Here is a 23881-nt window from a genome sequence, read left to right on the forward strand (position 1 = left end):
AAGTACTGGTTTATAATTACATGGAATGTATGAGATTTAAATAATATTATTATAGTTTCAGAGCTGTGACGTCGAGAAGGGGATAGAGGATTACAAAGGCTGCGGCGTTAAAAAGTTAAATAACTGTGAAGATATAAACAGCTCAGCTGGCAAGCCTGTGCGTCACGTCCTTACAGTTGTTTTGAAGAGAGTTGCTCTGGTTGTTTTGGCTGCATTAGTAATTTCGACTTTATGGTACTTCTTGGGTTGGATGATTGTGATAGAAATAATAATTGTAGCCATCGTAGCCTTTTTGGCTGCAGGAGGAGGATACAAATGGCTAATAGTTCTTTACAAGACCCTTCCAAGGGATTTAACGTAAGTAAAACATTCTTTATCATTGGTTAAATTAAGCTATTTATACATACCTATAGAGAAAGTTCAAATGCAGCAATTAAAATATTTCAAAAATTCTGAATTATTCATCCCAAGGAATTTATTTCACAACCATACATGTTAGCAGCTAATAATTATTTTTGTATTAATTAGTTGTAGAACATTATTTGAAGAATTTGCAAGTTTTCAAGCACATTAAAAATAGTAGTATGGCTTAAACTAGATTTTAAAATATATTAGCATCCATTTTTGAAGAAAATTAAACTAATTCTTGTTATTTTGAATCTAAAGTTGTTTACTTTTATATAGCCTATGTACCCTCTACAATAAAAATTGGTTAAATTTAGGAAAGGAAGAAAATAAAATAGGCTTAGCCAGTTTATCTTATTAAACCAGGCTGGAAGAAAATAAATGGATTGTTAAGTATCGGTGGTTTTCACGATTGAAGGATTGTAAAGATAAAGGATTTTTCAGGAATTTCCCCCTGAGTGCTATAAGAAATCAGTAAGCCTAACACTAGGCTATGTGTTTGAGATCTGCAATCTGATCTCTTCCACAGGTGGATAACTAACCTACCACATATAATGTAATCTAGGTTAAATAAATGGTACTTGATATTATACGGAGGCCACTATTTTTAGAAGAGTTTTGTTCATCAGGACGTATAAAAGTACATTATTAGAAAGAACAGACTTTGTTTGACTTGCTGTGAAAATTACGTCATTATAATGATTGGTTCTTATTTTGTTATTAGGCTATATTAGTAGTATAGGTTTAGAATAGGTTATCGTAAATATGTTATTAGGGTAAATATTAAGATCAGCGACTACCGCTCCGATCGCCGTAAGGTTTTTCGTACTAACACAGGTTAACGTAATTTCACCGAAAAAAATAGTCCTGATTATCGCTAACGCATAAAAACCAGCTTTTCGGCAGTAAAATGTTGGCAATACAAAACACATAAATAACAAGATTTTCGACTATCAAACTTAAAACAATGGCCGACCATGGTCGTTTTGATGAGTTGACAGTAGTCACGTGACAAACAGGAAAGTTTCCGATTGGCCGGGCGGGTCACGTGACCTATAGGACGGCTTCGATTGACCGCCAGACGTAAACAAAGAAACCCACATGGACAAGGAATAATTAGTGAAGTTATTGACATGGCGTGCGATGGTTCTTGTCACACGCTAAATAGACCTTAGCTTGCCTATTCAAAACTCAGATCACGCGATGCTTGCCCGCTGCGCAGCGCTTCGCGCTGCTTGCTCTTTTATAAAAAAAATTAACTCGAGCTTGCAAAGTCCAAGCCCAGATCACGCCATGACTGCTTACACATACAAAACTCAGACAGAACTAACGCAGGTTTCATTACAGGCAAAATGTAAGGGGCGCGCGTTTATCACTGATAAGACGAGTTTATACTAGAAGTAGTACCTGGACTACTGCCCTACGAACTAATAAGACAAAAAAAACGAATAAATGCAATGTCAGTCAGGTTTTTCAAATTTTATTTTTTCCAAAATTTTTTGGGGGGGGGGGAGTAAACGGCTACGGTGATAATCGGGACTACTTTTTTTGGTGAAATTACGTGCCCTACGAACTAATAACACCGAAAAAAAACGAATAAATGCACTGTCAGTCAGGTTTTTTAAATTTTATCTTTTCCAAAAATTTTTTTTGGGGGGGGGAGTAAACGGCTACGGCGATAATCGGGACTATTTTTTTCTGTGAAATTACGTTAACCTGTGTTAGAATGCAAAAAATTACGGCGATCGGAGCGGTAGTCGCTGAGCTTAAGATTTACCTAGTAGTACTAAAGTTAAACATTACCTTCTCGCCGACATTGCTTCCTTTTGGTAGACAGGATACAAGAACTGATCATCATAGTGAGATCTAATTTTCACAGTAAGTCAAATAAAGTCTGTTCTTTCTAATAAAGTAATTATTTGGTCCCTGGTAACTACCAAAAATAGTGGTTTCCGGATAATACCAAATAAACAAACAGTATTCATGCATTGCGACTCGCAAACATCAGGAATCACAACTAAGTTATGTCTAAAACACAACACTAAGTTATTAAAACTGATCTAAAGAGTACAGGTAACAATAGGTCTGGGCTTAATGACCAACAACTGCATGTTGACCAGTGGCCATTACTAAAACCCAATCACACGTCAGAAACAATATGGGAACAAATAAAAAAATGAGGTTGGGCTTTTATTGGTTTATTTTATACAAAGAAAATATGGAATAGGGGCTAACAGAGAAATAAAAACTATATGTCATTGTCGGTCAGAAGATCATTGTATGAATTAGGAAACATCAATGTAATAAACATGGCACGTGCCGTGCCGTTAGTAGTCCACATCTGTACAACCGTTGTGAATGGAAAAACTCTACCATATTTTAGAAATGCCTTGTATGTACAGTGTATGATATTTTGAACAATAATTGTGTAACTTAATTTATTTATTTTTTACAGTGCCTTGCAGAGGTATTTAAGATTCCTATGGAGTGTAAGAAATCTAAAGAAAAAAGATATGAGTATAGGTGAAGTATTTGCTCAACATGTTGAAAAAAGACCAAATGATATATGCTTCATATTTGAAGACAAAGAATGGACTTTTGCTCAGGTAAGATTAAATTATTGTGAATATTTTATGGTATTTACAATAGAGAAATACCAACTAAGTTTTTGTACCTAGACTGCCATTTATCTGCAAATGTGTTGGGCTCTTTTCCCTTAATTCACCACCACTCCTGTCGTTGAGTTTCCGTTTATTCACCACCACTAACAATATTAAATACGGTTACGGAAATGTTATTAAAAACGCACTTTGGAATGTTCATTCCGGTTCTTTTTTATCCTCTAAGAAGCATGCAAGCCTTATCTTATCGCTTAGCGATAAAGATAAGCAACCTTGCGCCTGGTGGCCAGTCTAGTCAATCACTGTTTCTCTGCAAGTATGAATATGTTACGGCTTGCTAGTGAGTGTGACAGTAAAGAAAAGGCAGTGCGGTTTTTGTAATTGAGAGGTGATTTGCACAACCCGAGGTTGTGTACTAATAAACATGACATGACATTATGGCTCAGTGACATTCAAGACCGTTGGTCGTGTTCCAAACGCGAGTGTCTGGAATACAAACCTGTACGAGCGGATACTTCTTTAACAGGATCTCGTCTTGAGTACAAAACGATAATATATTGTTGGAGCAAGGAATACACTTCTGTGAAGTTTTGTGAAGACGAACTACACATGAACCATAACACAGTTGTAGATTGGAACATGTATATGCTGGAGGTCTGTGAGTATACTTTAATGACCAACAATGTAATTATTGGGGGTCCTAATACTACCGTTGAGATTGATGAAAGTTGCTTCAGTAAAAGAAAGTATAACAGAGATAGGTTGTTTCCGAATCAGTGGGTTTTGGGTGGGATTTGTAGGGAAACAAAGGAATGTTTTCTTGTGCCTGTCTCTAAGAGAACAGCTTGAACTTTATTGCCCATCATTATTGAAAATGTCGCTCCGGGAACAACTATTATAACTGATCAATGGCGTGCCTACAACGGACTTGAAGCTAATTACCATCACGTGACGGTCAACCACTCAATCAATTTTGTTTACTCTGAGACTTTTGCCCACGCTAATACAGTTGAAAATATGTGGTCTAAAGTTAAATCGCGCAATAAGAGGCAGTGGGGTACATTTCTTCCAATGTTACAAAGCTACTTCGCGAGTATATGTGGTGCAAAAAATATGGACCCGAAACATGGACCTTTTTGAAAAAATGTTGGAGCACATCTCCCACTTCATGCCACCCAATAATCATAGACAAATTTTAAATATGGTGTGTCTTTAATTTACATCCGTTTGTACAAGTGTGGTTTAAGTTTTTCACTGTAACTAAGTGTTTCATAAAGATTTCATAACAACAATATAAATATATCTTGAGTTCCTTATGTCGTGTTTTTTTCTCCTTTCTGTTTAATTACGTAATGTATTTTCCACAATTAATACCTCTGGTGGTGAATTAACGGAAAAGGACCATGTGTTGTATTACCCATCCACATATTATACCATTCAATGATTTCATTCTGAATGTCCTAACTATGATATGATAACATCTGAACAGTTCCAAAAATATTTGTTATAACATTCCGTTCATATTAAAACAAATATTTAAAAGAGCTATTAACTTTTTATCTTATTTCAAAGGTTTCTGATAGTTACAGTTACAATCTATATCATAAGAATATTGGTAAACTATAGACGCATTTTCAACTTTATTTTTGGTCACTGAGTTGTATGAGATTTCTTATTTTAAACATACAGTTTATATCTTTTAGGTATAGAAAATGTTGGCAGTTACAAAAAAAAAAAATCAACATCAAATCCATACATCCTGCCATACATTTTATAATAATACCACTTACTAATTTAGATGTGTAAGACCTGTTCTGCACGTGTGAGACATACAAAAAGCAAGAAAATAATCAAGGTCAACCATGAACCAAGGTTCAGGTGCAGTGCGTCGTCGCTGTCAATCATATTGCCTCACGCCTATTTAAAACACTCTCATTATGGTGGTCCTAGTTTCATTTGAAATTTTATATGTGGGTTTCGGACAGTCTTGATTTTTAATTTGCAATGAATGCCATAACCATAAATGTTTTTGAAATCTATTAAATACAAAAATGGGGTTTTCAGATTTAAAAACTTTGCATAGCATATTCTTTTAGTGAGCCAATGTCAGATATTATGAATGTGCATGAGTCAAGCTCTGTGCCTGTTCGGCGTGTTGACTGTTTGGTAGTGCAGCATACCTCTAGTTGGCTGAGACTTAATGGTGGGGTCTAAGGGTCATGACCGTATCTATCTTGTCTCGTGCATACAAAGAAACAGACAATGACATGGTTGTTGGTCGCTGTACATGTTGTATGTTGTTCTTTGGTTTAATCCACATCTCTCCTCCGATAAATAAAAAAGGGTGTACATCTTTGCCATTTTATTCTGTCATTCTCTAGTCTGTAATTTAATGTTCATCAGAAGGAGAGTCAAGGTCATTCAAATCCTCTCTTCTAGTAGCAAATTTTAGAAAAGAGCATTCTGATGTGCATATATTTTTTAAAACATAGTCTTTTGTTATATGAAAGACAAAACAAATTATTATTGAAACTTGCAGTGGAATACACAAATAAGAGAAGAAGTAATTGCTGTTTGTACCATATAATATATTTACAACATATTTCAACAGTTATGGTTCAACAGCTCTCACGCTACAAAGAAGAATTTTGGTAACGAAAGAATTAAAGGATATAAATGTTTTATATTTTTGTAAGGACCAATAAATACCATTTGAAATTACAAACTTTTGCAGAATATCTCAGGAGTTTGGGTCAATTTTGGCATTATAGAAGATGTTTCATATTGTTTAATGTGCACTTATTTTACTTAAATTGGTCAATAGGCTCCAATGAAATTGTTTGATGAGTGAACAATTATTATTTAATGATATTGCATATGTGATACAAACCAAACTTAATTTTTAAAATATCCCTGTCACTCTCATAAATTGATTTATCCGTGAGATAACAAAACGCTTAGGTAATTGGTTGTAGCTTAGACAACAGAGGGCCTTTCACAAGCTTTAACGTTATTTGAAAAACCTTTGAATATAGCTTGAGGCTCTTTCTAGAACATTAGAAGATAGAAATAAATTAGCATCTTGGTATGTTTCTTTAATTCTAAAATTCTCGGGGCTAACAACAGACAAGGATTTGTTATGGAACACACATACTGATTATGTCTGTGAAAATAAACACAGTTGTCTATGCAGTGTGACAATTAGTGGACTAGAAGCAGCTAAAACTGCTTAGTGTACTCTTGTAGTGTCACATATAAAATAGAAATATTGACCGTAAACACTCTGTACGCTCAGGAGGTTATCCTGTACATGAACAAACTGTCCCCTCTTCGAGAAAGAGCCATCCACCATTATAAAACTCTACAAGGTGATCGGTATATCCTCCTAAAACACCAATCAACACTGTCAAAAAAGGATACATTCTTATGCCAGACAAAAATTACGAACCCTCCTCCCAACCAACATTTAAACCCTAACTAGAAAAAGACAGCAAGAAGAGCTCAAGAAATGGCTTCTCGAGACCTGCATACAACTTAGGAGTTTATAGTAAATCCAAGTGATGATTGGACTAATAATTCCTGATAAATAACACTTCAGTAACAGAACTTATACTTTATACATAACAAATTTGATGCCATTTATATTCTTGACAAATCTAAAAATTAGATTGATTGAGTAACTCATCATGTAGTGTAGTTCAGTGGCTGAATACTGTAGATTTCGTTCATAACATCTAGGGTAAGAACTTTCAATTCCTTTCAAAAGTTTTGGAAGTATTAAAGTGTACATAAAAAGTTATATATCATTTACATGAATTAGTCTATCCTTAACTATTGAAATTGTTCTATTTCTTAAAACTGCATAATTTTATTGCTATGACTTGTTTTTATAATTAAAAAAGGTTTGTCATAAAATATTTATAATATTAATGGTTTTTTAAAAACCTTAAAGAGAGTTCTTGGATTAAAGGAGCTGTTTCTTTGTTAAGATTCTTTTTTCGTCACTAAAAGCTATAATTTACTGGTGCTTTAAAATGTGAAGAAAACAGAAAATCCTTTTTGTTTTTTTAAAACAGGTCCTTGTGATACATGGTATCTTTTATGTTACTGGTACCTTTATATTATTTTAAAGGTTGACGAGTTCAGCAATAGAGTCGCCAACGTTTTCAAAGCTCAAGGACTGAAAAACGGTGATGCAGTTGCCTTAATGATGGACAATCGACCAGAGTTTTTGTGTTTTTGGCTTGGACTGTCCAAACTTGGAGTTGTTACGGCTCTAATAAACACTAACTTGCGGCAGTCATCTCTGGCTCACTCCATAAGTGTTGCCAGCAGCAAGGCTTTCATTTACTCATCCTTATACTCTGAAGGTAAGGCAACAGGCAACACAGTTTGAAGTACAAACATGGATTGTGTGGTTGTGGGTCCATTGCAAAAAGTTAGGAGAATAATTTCAGTATTTAACAAAAATACTATAGAATATAGGAAATTGTGTGATTTAATGGATTGTTTTAGGATTCCTTTTCACTTTGATACATTAAGAGCCATCTGTACTAAATAAAATCCACAAAACTTTTGAACTCTATCGATAAAATATGTAAACACATTATAAGAACTATAAAGCACTTACATGTGTATTAATCATATTTTTAACCCTTTTAACCCCGACGTCCGTATAGTACGGACGTCGTAAAAATGTCGTAAACTCCCGACGTCCGTATAGTGCGGACGTGCACTTTTTATTACTTTACTGGCCACCTATTTCATCAAATGCTTTGAAATTTCACAGACTTGTGCACAAAGATATTTTGCATCGAAATATATTAGTTTGTAATGGTTTGACTTCGTATTTTGTCAGTCTGTGACTGAGCAATTGCAGTTTGTCTCGACTGACTGCTCACGCTTGTTGCAGACAGCTGTATATCACGTGGTTGTGAATATTCCGTTTTCTTCACAGTTTTAGGTTAAAGCAGTGTAAAGTACGGCAGTTAAAGTTTAGTTTATTATTTTTTTTATTTCAAAATGAGTAAAAGACATCGTTCAAAGTCTCCCGTAAGTGAAAATACACTAATTAGTAACCTATTTGCAAATGGTGTGGATGTGATTAGTGACCCCAATTGTTTTGGTGACCACAAGTGCTCAAACATTTTGTAGTGATGTAAATATTGTTTTAAAACTTTTTTTAAATTTAGATTATGAACATTTTTAGTTTTTTTTTTTTAGAAATAACTTTGGTTTTATGTTTATTTTAAGTACTGTGAATTTCAAAGGTCTTGTTACATTGCCTTGCCCAGAAATGGCAAAAAGAAAAATGTACACGGCTTTACAAAAATTGATGTTACTCCACTTGTAAATAAGGTAGGCCTATAATTTTTGTTTCCTTTTATTAAGGATTAAATATATCATAAAGTAAATGGGAATTTTTGTGTCAAATATTTTTTTATCTATATGGTTTCCATGATCAAACTTGAAATGTTTTCATTTTTATTTATTTTTTATATATGTATATGTATGTAAAAAGATTTTCTTTCAAAATAATAATTTTATTTGTATATTTCCGTAAGCTACATGTATAAAGAAGTAAAACAAAAAAAGAATTACCTAAATATCTTAATAAATAACTGAGTTATGAATTTTTTACAAAACCCTTACATTTTGTCGGAAAATGGCTTGGGATTTCTGGCACATGACTTGATTTAATGGCCGGGGTTAAAAGGGTTAAAGTGGGATATCTTCCATAGTTTTACAACCAATAATAGAGGCACAAAAGTGTTTTAAGTTGTAACATTGTTCTTATCAGATAAGACGCAAAGTCATTATTATTGCAGTTCAAAAGGTGATAAAATAAGAAAAATTAATGATAGCTCCACTTTGAACATCTTTTAAGTGAAAGACTCATCCACTATTGCTCCATTATACGCTGTGAAAGACTCATCCACTATTGCTCCATTATACACTGTTTCGGATAAATGTATTTTCTAAAGGAAACAGGATTTTTCCGAACATTTGCCATCGTTTAGTGATACAAAAAATCAGAACACTACGTTTTAAGATCTGCAATCTGATCACTTCTTCAGGTAAATAACTAACCTAACACATAATTAAAAACTAGATTAAAATAAACAAATCGTACCAGAGCGTTGAGACGCGCGTAAGTCAGGAATCACAACCACCAAGTTCTGTGTCAACTTCACTGACTCTAAAACATGCACTTAATAAAATGTGTTAAGTTAGTTATTTAGCTGAAGAAGAGATCAGATTGCAGATCTTGAAACGTAGTGTTACTGATTTTTCTTGTATCACTAAACGATATTCAGAAAATTCCTGTTTCCTTCCATTATCAAAAACAAACTTCAAACAAAGGATGTATTTTTCTAGCTGTAAATGAAGTATCATCATCGCTGGGTAGTGTGAGACTCTTCAACTGGAGCAGCAAGCCCCGCTCCAGTGTAGGTGCAAATGAGATAAACCTAGAGGTGCTGCTGAAAGATGCTGCCACCACGGTGCCGTCACCAAGCACTAAGGTGGGCTTCAACGACAAGCTGTTGTACATTTACACGTCTGGTACCACTGGACTGCCTAAGGCCGCCGTTATCACCCATTGCAGGTAATAGAGGTGTTAAGAGACTTTGACCGAAATGCCAAACATGATTATATCTGACATATATATTGTGTCTCTTAGAGAGTTGTTAAATTGTCAAATAGCAGGCGTACACTCTGTGCTGATCATGGTTGATGGGGAAGTATTTTTAGACAATCTAGATTGCGCTGCAGGGAGAGGAGGGCGCCCTATGTCTAGCTCCATCCACCTGCTTGTCTGTTTTGCACATCCTACAGAGCCATAACCAAATATATCTATTGTCTGCCCAGATAATATATGTTATCTATGAAACCTCAGATAACAAATTGCTCTGATAATTAGTACTTTGTATAATGTTGTAGTTTTATTGGATTGTACCATGAATTTGAATTTAGATCAAATAAACAGTACGGTAAATACAGTAGGTTTTTAGATATTTTTGCAGTAAATATGCTAATTTTAACTAAAAAAACCCTGTTTTATATTTTTTGCGTTACCTCTTATAGCATATTGATAATAAAAATTAGCTTTGAACTTGAAAAATATATTTTTTAGATGTCTTGGCGTTAAAGGAAGGTTATAGAATTCATTAATATACACTATATATATTAATAAATATAAATGCTGATGTTCGACATCAAAATTTACTTAGACCCGTATCTGCACACGCTGTGCAACACAATAAAATCTTTGAAAATTGTTTCTCTCTAATTGGCATCAAGAGGTTTCAAAATTATGACAATAAAGAATACACAAAATTATTACGGTACTAAGAAGATATGAACAAGCAAACATAATGGCTCTTCAATCAAAATTATCAGTTGGATTAAATTTGAGACACAGTTAATTTAAATTTATTATTCAAACATTTTATCTATCTTTGTGTTTAGGAAAGGTTACATGTTTAATTTACTTGTTTCGTTATCATATGTTTTTGTTGTTTGTAATGTTTTTATAACCTTCATTCTTTTATTTGTTTATATTTTATTTTATACATGCTTTTGATAATGTTACTGAAAAGTAACGAAATATTAAGCATTTCGAGTTGAAGAAACGTGTTTTGTTTTCTTTTATACCTATATATATATATATATATATATATATATATATATATATATATATATATATAAAATAGTGAAATTTATAAATTAGATAGTGCTTGTAACTACAAGAGAAAACCAGTTATTAAATGCTGTCAGGAAATTGTAATGGTAATATATATATACCATATATATATACCATATATATATATATATATATATATATATTACCATTACAATTTCCTGACAGCATTTAATAACTGGTTTTCTCTTGTAGTTACAAGCACTATCTAATTTATAAATTTCACTATTTATTTTTTATTTGTCATTCAGATTTATCATGATGTCTGAAGATTGAAGTAAACTTGTATTTACTTACTTCTGTAGCCGTTGGTACCCTAGGTGGTACTTTGCCTCACCAGCCCACTGCTCCTCATCTGCATCCTCTTCCTTCTTCACAATCTTCTCAGGTCCTTGGTCGTCCCACCACCTCAGCTTTTGTTAGCTAAAGGATCTGTTATGTACCTACCGGGTTGTTCTCCAGAAATTGCCTGTGTCATGGTGCTGTTCTCTTACTTAAGATGTGTCCACCCGATCCTTCCACTGAATACCTCAGCTACAATATATGGCTCTGTACTCAGTTCTTTCTATGTCTGATTTTTGTTGATCCTCCATTCTCCATCGTCAAAGGTCGATCTGTACCTTTTTTTCTGTTTTCTTCCGCATATCTAATTTTTACAAATAAACGTTAACATTTGTATTCTCTTCTTTTTAAACATCAACCATTCTTACCATAAAATTCCACAATTATTTCTATAATACCATGAAACTATTATTTTTACTTTTCCTTCTTTTGTATGATTATTGTCGTGATTGTTTCTTTATTACAACTGCACTCTTTAATTAAAATCTCATAACATTTCAGAGACAATAATAATAATATGTTAAGGCCACTCACTGCTTATGTAGATTATTTCCACCGACCAAGTTTTTGCTTTTAAACTAGAAATGATTAATTATTTTAAATTTTAGTTGTTAGACATGTTAATCACCTAAGGTACATAAATTTGGAATACCACAATCTCATTTATTAATATAAATTTGATTTTTTTATTAAATAATTTTTAAACAAACAAGGATATCACCATGTAAAGACATTTGCAATATGCATATACTGCATGTATGCACCACCTGCAATATATAATTCTTTGGCTGTATTTATTATAAATTCAATTTTTAGATATTTTTAGGAAGAAACTTCAAACCTCTTCTTCAAAACTTTTCAAATATTATATTTTAAATATTACATGCATTTGAATCATTATGAACTTGATACCCTTTGGAACAGGCAATAAACTATAGGTTGACCACAGTATATCTGTAAACACCCATTTTTCGACAATATGGTGTCACTGATTTGAGTCCGGTAGTGAAGTATAGATTGACTATGGCATTTTCTGATAACTCTCACTCGTGTCTCAACATATTAGCATGAAATGTTATCATTACCTTTTGATTAATTACCTAATTCTTCTCTGAAATAAAAAGTCATAAAATAGGTAGCACAATTTGGGGCAATGGACGCAGTTTAGAATGAGACATCAGAGAGTTAAAATAATATGTTATTTAATCTATGCTTTCAATAACATGAACATGAACTTTCCGTTTCCAGGTACGTGTTCCTGGCGGGTGCTATCCACTATCAAGTGGGGTTCAGCTGTAAGGACCGCTACTACACCCCGCTCCCCCTGTACCACACAGCAGGTGGGGCCATGGCGGCGGGACAGGCGGTGGTCTACGGCAGTACTGTCGTCATCCGTAGTAAATTTTCTGCTTCCAATTACTTCGCCGATATTGTCAAGTATAACTGCACGGTAGAGTATTTCCTCCCTGACGTAGTATTCAGTTACGTAAGTAGTTAGAAAGTAGTGTATCCTTGACCCTTTTCAGTGCCACCCGCAAAGTTGAGTTGACCATAAGATTGGGCTAATCAGCAATTACACTTCTTAGTCAAGTGGCTTCTGTCTGTACGAAAAACAGTCACGTAACAGGACAGTGAAGAGGCCAAAGAGACTGCTTCCAGGACAGTGGAAGTGGTATCGTAGCCCTTGTTTGAACCCGCGGTTAGGTTTTTATTATTCATGGATGTAGCAGTGGTTTTTGGAGTTCAGACAGAATAGAGTCTGAATTCATTTTTACTAGAATTTGAATACAAAAATTGACTAAATTTTCATTTAAATTTTTATATTCTAGAATGTTATTCTCTTGATTTAAATTGAGCAGAAAACGGGAAAATATATTTTTTAATTTAAAAAAACATTTTTGTAAAAGTATTTAATTGATTATTTTTCATTTAAATAATACTTTAAATGATTCATAATGTATTTAATTGTAGGAACACAAAAAGTGCATTTTAATTTTTTTTTAATATAACGACCTACCTTAGGTAATTATAGGTTTGTTCAGGAATTATGAAAAAATGGATTGATTTCTTTTTTCCAATTTCTAAATTAATCTATGTTATCATGTTTGGTATAGGGCATTTTATTTTTTTAATAGAAGTTAAGGAAGAATTATGAAAGTTTTCTTTGGTACACGTTGTGAATGATTCTCTGCACATGAAATGTAGATACCAGGTGTTCTTATTACAGAAACATTTTAATGGCACTGCTTAGACTCGATTGTGAAGCTGTTTTTGCTAGACATGATTTCTAGAACTTTTCCTGGTTATTTCTCCAATTCAAGGTTTGTTCTTAAAAATGTCTTGGAATTTTTCAAGTTTAACTCATGTTTTTGAATGCTAGACAATCTTAGTAACATGTTATTTTAGTTTTGTATAGTATTTTTTGCATTCTTGAGTACACAGAACAGAATTCTCTTGAGTGTGTCTATGGTCAAGAATATCAACGTAATAGGGTCAGTCAAAAGTTGATGATGACTGAGTGAATGTGTGGTGGCATAATTTTGACATAAATACTAAACAAAACAATTAAATAGGCTGTGACCTATAGATAGATATTGTCCTGGCAAAGGTTACTAGATTATCAGCCAACCACTGTGCTAGACCAGTAATAGCTACAACATGTTAATCTAAGAATGATTTAAAATTCACATCATCTACAGATCACTTCCTATATTCTCTGTTAATTGGTTATTTAAGTGGTCTGTTGTTGATTACTTTTGCTTTGATGTATAAAACCATCTAATAGTATCTCACCTAGTTTCTTTGTTCCTTAACAAGATTTTATATTTGATTATTGTATCTTTTCACCCACACACACACACTAATATTTCTATATTTTTCTGTCAACCTCTATCTATTAGAGTGCCACTTGACATATTTAGCAGTGTGCTTCACTTGCTTCACACAGATAACAAACACTCAAATGAATCTTTTGTAGGAAAGGAAGCTAGTCTAGATTAGCAGATTTAAAAATGTCAATGTTTATTTTATAAGACAAACATCATTCTATACTCCCTCCCTCCCTCTTCATATTGCTAAGGATTTTTATCTCACTCCAAGAAGTCACTGTACTTATTCATAACTTTAAATTATTAATTATAAATGGTTGATTTTTCAATACTACCGTATCAAAGTAATCATTTAAAAGTATTTATACAATATCCCTATTTTTTCTTTATTCTTTGAAGACAAATTTCTGATGTATGAATTACTGCTCAACTGTAAACAGATGATTACCATGTGTATTTCTTATTCATTGTGTGTAAAACACTGTAGATAGTTAACCAAAGTAAAAAAATGTCTTTGTTACAAAAAATATTTGTAACAAATAAATTAAAGTTAAATGTTCTGTATCTATTAATTTGGGTGGTTATCAGTAAAATGAAGATTTGCTTGTTTATTGAGGTTTATGTTATGTAGGTTTTTATCTAACATCGTTCTGTCATGTGTAGAAGTTATTTGTAATTTGTTTTCAAAATTTGTAGTTTACAAACATACTATGAGTAATACAGATATAGATCTATATATTTTTCAAATAAAAAACATATATTCAATAAGCTAACCTTATAATGCATCAAGTAAAAATAAAAGGTAAACAATATGAATTGTAGTTTTTGAAATACAGGAATTTCCCTAAACCTCTGTAAACCCCTTAAATTAGTGAGAAATTTTTGACTTTATTTTTGAGTTATCAATGGTCTCCAAAGATTATAGCCAATAACATTTGTTTTAATTTATGTGAATATGTATTATACAGATTATTTATTGAATTAGCTGGCAATTTTTATATTAAAGCTAAAGCTAAGATATTACTTCAAAAGCTTTTTATTAAATTGCATTTACCTTTAACAAGAAGAAATTAATAAAGTTTTTAAATGCCTGTTTTTTATATTTTTATTTCATTAATGGAGGTAAACTCAGTTCTTTTAATACCAACTATTTGAACTATATAGTAAGTAAATGGACAAAAATAAAGTGTAAATCAATCCAACCCTCCTTTTCCAAGAGTTAAGGTGAGTAGTGAGAGAAAATCAACATGTAAGTAAAACCATTTTTCAGACATTTTGTACAAAATAAGTGGGAATTGATAGACTACAGATGATGTTTTTAATCTGTAGTAAACGTCAGTGCTTCAGAATTTTGGAAATCCCCATCTTATGCATGATTTAGTTTGAAAATTATGTGTATGTATAATATTTTGTAGCATAAAATCACCCTTTAGTTTAACTTTTCAACACTTCATTTTCTTTATCATTTATAACAAATTGTCATTATTAGAGTAGTTATAGAACAATAGTATTTGTAATGTTGTCTATAGCAATCCTGTGTTTTGTTTGAAACATGTTTTATGTAATAACTGAATAAAATACACTTCCTTACACATAACGTATCTGTAGTATGAAGGGTTGATTCAGTGTGAATGTTAAGTTTAGCTTCAGATTACTTTCCTCTTAGTGGAGTATCGGAAATCTGAAGCTGTCACAGACTTGACTCCTGAAATCTGAGTCATGTTTGTGTGAAGAGATCCAAAAAGAGTTGGTGATTAAAAATTGTGCATCTGATGAGACAATGAGAATACCTCTTCATCTAGATTACGCTATATTTTGTAGTGTAGGTGTCTCAGATATCGAAACGATATAAAGAGTTCATTTTGACCTTCTTAATTGTCACATTTTTTTGGATCTCTTCATACAAACATGACTCCAGAATTCAGCATAAGATTCCAGATGCTGCATATAAAGGAAGGTGAACTGGAGCTAAACCCAACATTCATGCAGAGAAACAGAATGTAGAGGTACAAAAGAAGTGAGCATTTATAATCTTATATCAAGATTGTGTATTAAAGTGATTATAATTTTATGTAATAGGTAGGACAGTACATAGGAGAGATGTGCCGCTATCTGCTGTCTACTCCCCCTCGACCTGAGGACAAGAGCCACAACCTGCGGATGATATTTGGGAATGGCCTGAGGCCTCAGATTTGGAGAGAGTTTGTGGAGAGGTTCAACATTCCTAAAGTTGCAGAGTTCTACGGCGCTACTGAGGGAAATGCCAATATTGGTAAGCATCAGGATCTATGATTTGGACTTTCGAGTGTGTTTAGTGGGACAAGAAACTATGGAGGAGGGAGAGATAAAAGCACTGGATAAGCACGGTCGTGACTCCACTTTGATTGAGTAGTTATGTTCGAGGATAGCCATGATGTGACTTAGCTAGGATATTAAGAGGGCTGTTCAAAAAGTATCGGACGTTCTGTCCTCCTGCTTAAATAAGCGAAGCGCTGGTGGCCAAGCTTAGTGGGGGGGGGGGGATGTGGAGGGAACTGTCATGCGCTGGCATACACTGATTACGTACTTGAATAGGTGTCAGTTAGGAGTATTTTCTTCCAAAATTTAAAAGTACTCATAAGTTTTGAAAATGTATTACTTGTGATTACATGCCCTCCAAAAATGAATGAATATTTAATATTGTTCAACAAAATGAAATATTGAATTGAATATAACAAACACAATCTAGTTACATTAAAAAACTTCCAAGTTTGGTTACAAGGGCTCAAATAATAATATCCATATTATTATTTTTTTAAATGCATATGTAATAAAAGATACTGGAATGAGGTATCAAATTTTAAGTATTTCCATTCTGAAAAAAGTATTCCCTTTAGGCTTTTGAAAAATGTTTTGATTGCTGGCCATAAGAATGTAAAAATATGTTCAGAATAATGGAGAAACTTTCATTATTCTATATTGTAGGTACTTTAATGGGCCATCAAGTTAAGGTAATTTTGTGAATGGAGAACATGTTATTAGGTTTGGTTAACAAAGTTGTGATACCAGATTCCCATTAGTCTAGTAAATGTAACTTAGTATAAAAATGATTATATTTTCTGTACTAAATACAATTCTTTAGTTCCCTGTGTGTAGATGAGTGAATCAGAACTACTGATGTAAAACAATCTATTACAAAACCAAACTAATATTATTTTTATTTTGTAATCAATACAAATTTTGTGATTGTTAGAACAAACTACCGGATGATATACTTGATTGCATGCTTACTGCACCTAACCAGGGACCAGTGTCAGCCCCCCTTACACGACAATAGCTAGAACAGCACCTGTTGCACCAAACAAATGTTTTCAATAAACTTGGTAGATCGGTTTGGGATCTTTTAACAAATAATACGAGATAAAATGGGGAAACTGAAATTTGTGACTCAAAATCATCGTTTTTAGTAAATTATAGACAATTCACTTGCTTTCTCAAAGCAACCATCTCAAGGCACCTGTTCAGGTAGAACTCACTTTAGATAACAACACGGCTCACTTATTTCATGCCGTTATTATTTTTCTGTAAGTAGGGAGAGGTGTAAAAGGGCAATGGTTTAATGATGTGGGATATGTGAAGAAACTTGTCAGTTCTATGTAAAATGGGATGAAAAAGTGGAGCTGCTTTTAGCAAAATGAGACTTTTCATAGGAATACCAATGACTCCATTTGAATTAGGACAAATCGTCCAACAGCCCTTAGCAGGAGAAGTGTAGTCCTGCCTAGTTTATCACCAATCCAGCAACTTACAGAAACACATCCTATTTATCAAATTTATTTTATAAACAAAATTTGCTATTTGTTATACTCTGGAAATTTAATGAGAAGGGTTTCATTTCAGCCAACATTGACAACAAGGAGGGAGCAATAGGGTTCGTTTCAAGGCTGGTTCCCTCCATTTATCCAATCTCAATAATTAGAGTTGACCAGAAAACGGGGGAACCATTACGGAACGAGCAAGGGCTCTGCATGGTCTGCAAACCAGGTAAGTCTGGCTTACTTAGTTTCTTGTGTCCTCCCTAGGTTCTTGATTAACTCTCCTTACTAACATAGCGTATTTGTTTAAAATATAATATTTGTTTAAAAAAATTAATAATAATTTTTAGAAGAAACGGAGAATTTTACTATGTAAAAATAAATTATTTAAAAAAGAGTTATGTTTATTTTTATTGTTTATTTGTAAATTGGTAGAAAACAAATACTAAATAGAGTGCAGGAACTGCTTTGGAATTATAGTATTTAGGTTGAATAAAATTAAAGTTACGATAAAAGATACAATAGAAATATGTGACAAGATACAGTGAAACCCACTTGGTAACGTTCTCCCGCTTTCATAGCCAGCATCAACGCTATAAGTGGGAACCATAAATGGGACTGACAGTTTTCTGCCGTTTACTGCCTCTCAAAATAACTGTCTTCGTTTTTCTGTTTTCGCCTGTCTGAGAGCTGTAATGAGAGCAAAGGGAAAGTGCTGAGTAGTTTACAAAAAATTAATGGCACCAGCTTATGACATGACATTGGCTCGCTATCTTTGCAACATGACACTAATGACTGGCATCTGGCACTCCTCCAATGCCTTTGACATGCTCCTCTCCACTTTTCTCCAGCCAAGCTCCCATCCCGGTCCCCTGATTTACCCTGGGCGGAGTGGTGGCGGACATGACAGGATGGTGAAACCCTCAAGATAATATGCAGCATATAACACAGAGATTTGTGGGACAAAAACCGTTATAAACAATCCAAATGGATGCAAACAGGCACTGTATGTATGAATGGAAAAACGTTTCAAGTGGAAATTTTTTGAAGCATATTTTTAGCACTAAAATAGCCTAATTTTATTCTGTTAAACTATAAATAAACGTTACATGCAAGAAACATCAAGCTGATTCCATAGTACATCAGACTGAAAAATGAAATTTTGATATGTATGGGATAATTCTCATTGTAAATAAAAAATATATGTTGTATATGATTTTCGTTTTTCTGTGAATTGCCAAATAGAACTTGGATACAAATGCTACTAAATATTTAGTCAATACTATAGTGTATGTCAAAAGTACAATTTAGACCTAAAGTAAAACTGAGTATTTTTAACTCAAATTTCACTGAAAAGATCATTCTTTCATTTAAAATTTATCCACAGGTACTATAGTATTCACTAAGTAAAATCACAACGCTATGATACTACACACACAATTTATATTTGAGATCTAAGTAAACAAAATGATCTACCAAAACAGCTGACATTCAAAACAATGTATTTCAAATGATTCCACAGTTTTTTTTTCCTTTTAAGCCTTATTCTGTCCGTCTTCATGGGCCACTGGCCTCTGCGAGGATCTTATTAAACAGAATAAGGGGGAGTGTCGATACAGTACAAGGTCGATGGTACTGATAAAAACTGCAACGGTCACAGACAGGATTCAAACCTGCGCTATCTCTAACTCAGACCCAAAGTCCAACGACTTAGACCGCTCGGCCATCGGCACTCTCAGTACAGTATAAAATCAACAAAGAAAAAGATAACATTTAACAAAAAACCAGAATGCCTGAACATTTATTTATTTATTTCAGATGAACCTGGAGTATTTATAGGAAAAATCATACCAACCAATCCTGCAAGAGCGTTTTTAGGCTATGTAAACGAAAAGGAGTCAAAGAAGAAGATTGTGCACGATGTTTTCACAAAAGGAGACTCTGCCTTCTTGTCCGGTGAGTGTGTTGTGTACTATAACGTACTTCAAAACTTGTTTTCTGAATATTAAAAGTTATATTAGCAAGTTTATTTTGAATATTCAGTAGTATATTTAGCTATCTGATATTTAGTTCTTTTATCTGAAAAGTTACAAATAACAAAGTTAAAAATCTGAAAAGTCCATGTTTGACCAGCAATAACCACTTTGGTCCTATGAAAGCATTTGCAGCACAGAAATTATTGCATTATGCCTTTGGTTACAGGATTAGTGGAAGTAGTAATTAGGATTATTTGGTATATGGGTCCATGTTGTTTAGCTGTAATATGTCAGTAGGTTAATTATGTATAGGGATAGTTGAATAAGATCTTTGGGTCATCAAATATATTGGACCTTGTACTAAACCAATTACAATTTGGTTCCAAAAAACAGATTTTAACCGTGCTCAATATGTTCCTGATTGTTTTGGGCAATTTTGGAATTAGATCAATCCAAAATTAACGATTATATGTCCTAAAACAAGCAGTTGATATCTGTAGAACATGCATTATTTCAGGAAGAAGGTTATTAAAAAACAAACAGAATAGACAATGTTATTTGAAGAAATTTATTGCTTGTGGTGAATGAAGATTTGTTGTCTAAATTCACAACAACATTTTTACACGTATGTTGAAAGTCAAGTACCCATCACATACACAGCCAACTGCAAGAGGTGAAATTGAATTTCTTAAAAGTCTACAAAATCTTTATCTGGACGGAAATTTGAAATAACTTGATCCATTTACATTTATGATTTTTTTAATAACTTTTCTATCAGCAATTAATTGTTTATATGCTTTCAATTTGTTGATTGTATAATTTAATGCATTGTAGAGTACTTTGATGAAGAACAGAAAATTTAGTGAAAAATTCTTTATTTTTTAAGATCTTCTGATCAAGTTCAAACTCCAGTAAAGAAATTAGTTTCGTTCTCTTTGATCAAATCCTGTCTACTGATAATAAATTCATTGGAGACATGTTACTTAGATTGCTTTCATATAATAAAAAATTTTATGTTGTGCTTTTCACTTTTCAGGAGACTTACTTGTGATGGACGAGTGGGGATATTTGTATTTTAAAGACCGAACAGGAGATACTTTCAGGTAAGAATTTATCTAGTTTTTCTTCTATATTGTTGTTTGACTGTGTTTGTATTCAACCTCACAACCTCCAGTACCTTCGTAACAGTCAGGTTTCTTGTGCCTAAGACTCAACATTGCAAATTTCAAAATTCTTACCCAGTTTTAGTTTGTTTGTTACATTTAATGGTGAAATTTCCTGTTCTTTAAGTTTTCAGTTACAAACAAATTTTATTTTGCAATCCTGAGGATTTAAACTGATCCTCTGTGATAAAACTGTTAGGATTGTGGTAGGGATTGCAATCCTGGAATTTCATGCTTTAAATATCACAAGTGAACAATCTCTGCATCTAATTGAGCACAGAACTATTGCCAAGTTCTTGTTTGTAAAGGTTTATAAATATATTTAATTCATTTTCTATTTTCATCCTGTTTTTTAATTGAAGTCTAGTAGAGATTTTTAAAATGTTGCCATGTTATTGTTTGTATATAATTTATTTTTGCTGATTTAAATTTATTGATTTTGTTATATAGTTTCTGGTTATTCATTTATTATATATTGATTTATAATTATTGTGACAATTTATTGTTAATACTATTAACTGAAAAATACTTGTTTCGTTAATAATTAATTAGAGGCTGCTCATAAGCAAAAATCAACCACATAAAAATAAAGAGTAGTTAGTCTATATTGACTACAAGCAACCTTTTTAGGCTTTTGTAGTTTTTGTAAGAATGCATGTAAATTAAAGTTTTATTGTGATTAAATTTAATTGCTTGATTAAAAACTAAGTGAACTAAGTGAAGTGTTTCCCAATTTTCATTTTGTGCATGCCTTTATGGTACAAATACTCCGTTCTCAGAGTCGTGATTATTTTTCATCCACTCCAAAACAATTTTATAGTTTTAATATTTTATAAACGAAACTGTTGAATAAAGATTCTTGCAGCAATTGGAAGAATGTTCAAATCATGATTAGTTTGCTTTGAAAAGTCATATGTTTATTTAATAGCTTAGAAATGAAACTTGTGTATTCCAGTACCAATGAGCTGTACACAGACAATGAATTACTCCAAGCACTTCCGATCACCCACCAGTTGTTTTATCATTGCTCTCGGCTTTGTGCTGCCATCATATGGCTACTATTGGAACTACTAATGGAAATATATATTTACTGATCGTTGACCTCGTTCTTCTTCATATTTTTGTGCCTAAAAATGGTAATAAGGAATAAGCTTAATATTGTTTTAAAGACCACCATTTTACTGATGATTCAGTAATATTTACAAAAATGAATGATATCCAATGGTCTTTTCGAATACAGTTGTTAAAATAATTAAGGAAAATAATGAAGGGAATCCTCAGTCATATATCTATGCAAATTTACCCTGCTACTTGATGGAAATGAAGATTATTTTCCACAGACTTCATAACCTAATCATAACCGTATATATTTTGTACTAGTAATAAGGATTAAATTCCAAGATTTGCAAAACCACTGAATATGTTTCAGGTGGAAGGGAGAAAACGTGTCGACCTCTGAAGTTGAAGGAATTGTCAGCAATCATGTCAATTATAAAGACTGTGTTGTCTACGGTGTTGAGGTAAAACTATTGATAAAGCTAACAAGTATGATGTTGTGATGTCACTAGAAATTTGAATTTATGAGTTGAGTCTGTTATAATTCAGGTGGGCTCAATATGAACCCCGACTGATGTGGTCTGACCTGGTATATTATATGGCTACAACGATTAAGGTGGCATACAATGGAAGAATGTGGATTAGTATGGCTTACAAATTAGCAGTCTCAACAGATCATCATCGTCGTCAGACGTTTCCGTTCTCACGGGTCGTCGTACACAGCCTCCTCCACTTTAGTCTATCGTTCCAGGTCTCCTCTTCATCCACCTGTATTTTCTGTAGTCCCCTTCTCTCTATGTCTTTCCACACTTGGTCCTCCCATCTTCCTCTCGGTCTTCCTCTTGGTCTTCTTCCTCCTTCCTCCTTCTCCAGTGCTATTCTAGGCATTCTATTATCTCCCATCCTCTTCACATGCCCCATCCACTGTATTCTTCTTCCTTCCATTGTCTCTTGCAGTGAAACTACCTTCAATCTTTCTCTAGTTATTTCGTTCCTTATTCTATCTCTTCTTGTAGTCTTCTCTATCCCTCTTAAAAATCTCATTTCTGCAGCTTGCAATCTGCTTAAATCATTTTTAGTCCACGTCCACGTCTCTGCTCCATATAATAAAATTGGTTGGAAATAAGATTTATACATCAATACTTTTGATTCTTTCCCAATGTTCCAACTCCACACAATCTTCTTTACCATATTGAAAAACTTTCCACTCTTCCATATTCTGTTTCCTATCTCTTCTCTTATTGTGCCCCTATCTGTTATGATACTTCCTAAATAACAGAATTCCTTCACCTTTTCAAGTCTTTTTCCTTCAACTAACACGTCTTTGTTATTTCCATCCCTTCTCTCTACTTTCATTACTTTACATTTTTGTATGTTCATCTCTAAACCATATTTCTTCGCCACTTTTGCCCAGTCTCAACAGATATTACATATAATTTTTTATATTTAAGGAGAAAAGAGCATTCTGAATCAACTTCAGAAAAACTTTTGAAGTTGATCATATGTGGATTCTGTGTTAATTTTACTAGCCCCACTTGTGGTCACCATATGAAACAGATAAATCTTAGTCAGTTATTGAGGTCCCACGTTGTTGCATCGTATGATGATGTTGAATTTGTGTAGATAGTTGTAGCCCACGTTGTTTGTCATAATGATGATGCTCAGAAGTTGAATGTCATATTAACAAAGATTTGATGTTTGTTGGTTAAATATGAACAGTATTTAGCCCCTCTTAGTTTGAGCCATATGATGATGTTCAATGTCTATGTAGTGTGATATTCTTTTATACTGTATTTATGTCTTACCTGTTCCTCTTCAACTGTTGCAATATTACTTTTTTTATAAAGTAGATTGATTTCATTATACCCAGTTAAATTTCCTATTATTTCATTAGCTGGGGAAATAATCACTCACTTTTTTCTTTTATAAGCATTTAATTACTGATTTATTGGTTTAAAACATCACTTCAAACATCTTTTGTCAATTTGCTGACA

The 23881-nt window shown here is 33.1% G+C and overlaps 1 protein-coding gene across 2 annotated transcripts in view; it reads left to right on the forward strand.

Moving 5' to 3' along the window:
* Positions 1–23881, forward strand: part of LOC124364615 (long-chain fatty acid transport protein 4) — a 71590-nt gene that overhangs the window by 37589 nt on the left and 10120 nt on the right. For both annotated transcript variants that reach the window (XM_046820227.1, XM_046820228.1), the window contains 10 exons: positions 56–357; positions 2861–3011; positions 7159–7396; positions 9405–9633; positions 12319–12520; positions 15978–16170; positions 17778–17921; positions 19511–19648; positions 20705–20771; positions 22261–22351. In XM_046820227.1, the coding sequence (XP_046676183.1) occupies positions 56–357; positions 2861–3011; positions 7159–7396; positions 9405–9633; positions 12319–12520; positions 15978–16170; positions 17778–17921; positions 19511–19648; positions 20705–20771; positions 22261–22351 (1755 nt within the window). The remainder of the gene's footprint in view (positions 1–55; positions 358–2860; positions 3012–7158; positions 7397–9404; positions 9634–12318; positions 12521–15977; positions 16171–17777; positions 17922–19510; positions 19649–20704; positions 20772–22260; positions 22352–23881) is intronic.

This window comes from Homalodisca vitripennis, chromosome 6 (genome assembly GCF_021130785.1).
Source record: "Homalodisca vitripennis isolate AUS2020 chromosome 6, UT_GWSS_2.1, whole genome shotgun sequence".
NCBI lineage: Eukaryota > Metazoa > Arthropoda > Insecta > Hemiptera > Cicadellidae > Homalodisca > Homalodisca vitripennis.